Source organism: Monoraphidium neglectum (assembly GCF_000611645.1).
Source record: "Monoraphidium neglectum strain SAG 48.87 unplaced genomic scaffold scaffold00188, whole genome shotgun sequence".
Taxonomy (NCBI): Eukaryota; Viridiplantae; Chlorophyta; class Chlorophyceae; order Sphaeropleales; family Selenastraceae; genus Monoraphidium; species Monoraphidium neglectum.
The window spans coordinates 1,334-1,898 of NW_014013440.1; the positions used below are offsets into that span (position 1 = coordinate 1,334).

A 565-nucleotide genomic window follows, 5' to 3' on the forward strand; every position below is an offset into this window, starting at 1 on the left:
CCTCCGCACCCCTCCACCCCGCAGGGCCTGTCGGCCACCATGGCGTATGCTGTCTACGCTGTGAAGTGGCACCGCGACGACAGGCGGATGTTCGTGGTGCGCTGCACCATGGCGGTGCCGGACCAGGCCCAGATCGAGGTGAGCGTCCAAGGTTTTGGCGAAGCTGCAGCTGCCCTTTCAGCAACATCATGCTGGCTGTGGTTGGGCTTTGGGGTTGAGACATTCCCGAGTCGAGAAATCTCCAAGGCAGGCAGGTGTTCGCAGAACTAGACCCGCCCTGATGACGGCGAGCAGCGGGCAGCCTTGCACCATCACCGCAGGCCGCCCGCCGCTGCCCGCATGATTTGAGCCGACACCTTTGCTGACCTACCACTGTGCCCGGGACACACCACGTGTGCGTGCGTGCGTGCAGCGGCTCAAGTTTTTCTTTGCCATATTCAACTCTGTCGACCCCGAGCTGCGGAAGCAGGCGGAGTGGATGCGCAGCGGTGGGCACGCCGGAACCCCTGCGCTCGCGGGCGGCGGAGCTCGAGCGCTCGCGCCTACTGTGCTGGCGGGGAGCTCG

General features: G+C 65.3%; 1 protein-coding gene across 1 annotated transcript in view; it reads left to right on the forward strand.

The window, feature by feature from the left end:
- Positions 1-565, forward strand: part of MNEG_1794 (hypothetical protein) — a gene marked incomplete at both ends in the record, with an annotated part of 8,228 nt that overhangs the window by 1,209 nt on the left and 6,454 nt on the right. Inside the window, 2 exons of the mRNA XM_014049726.1 lie at positions 25-138; positions 413-488. Of these exons, the coding sequence (XP_013905180.1) occupies positions 25-138; positions 413-488 (190 nt within the window). The remainder of the gene's footprint in view (positions 1-24; positions 139-412; positions 489-565) is intronic.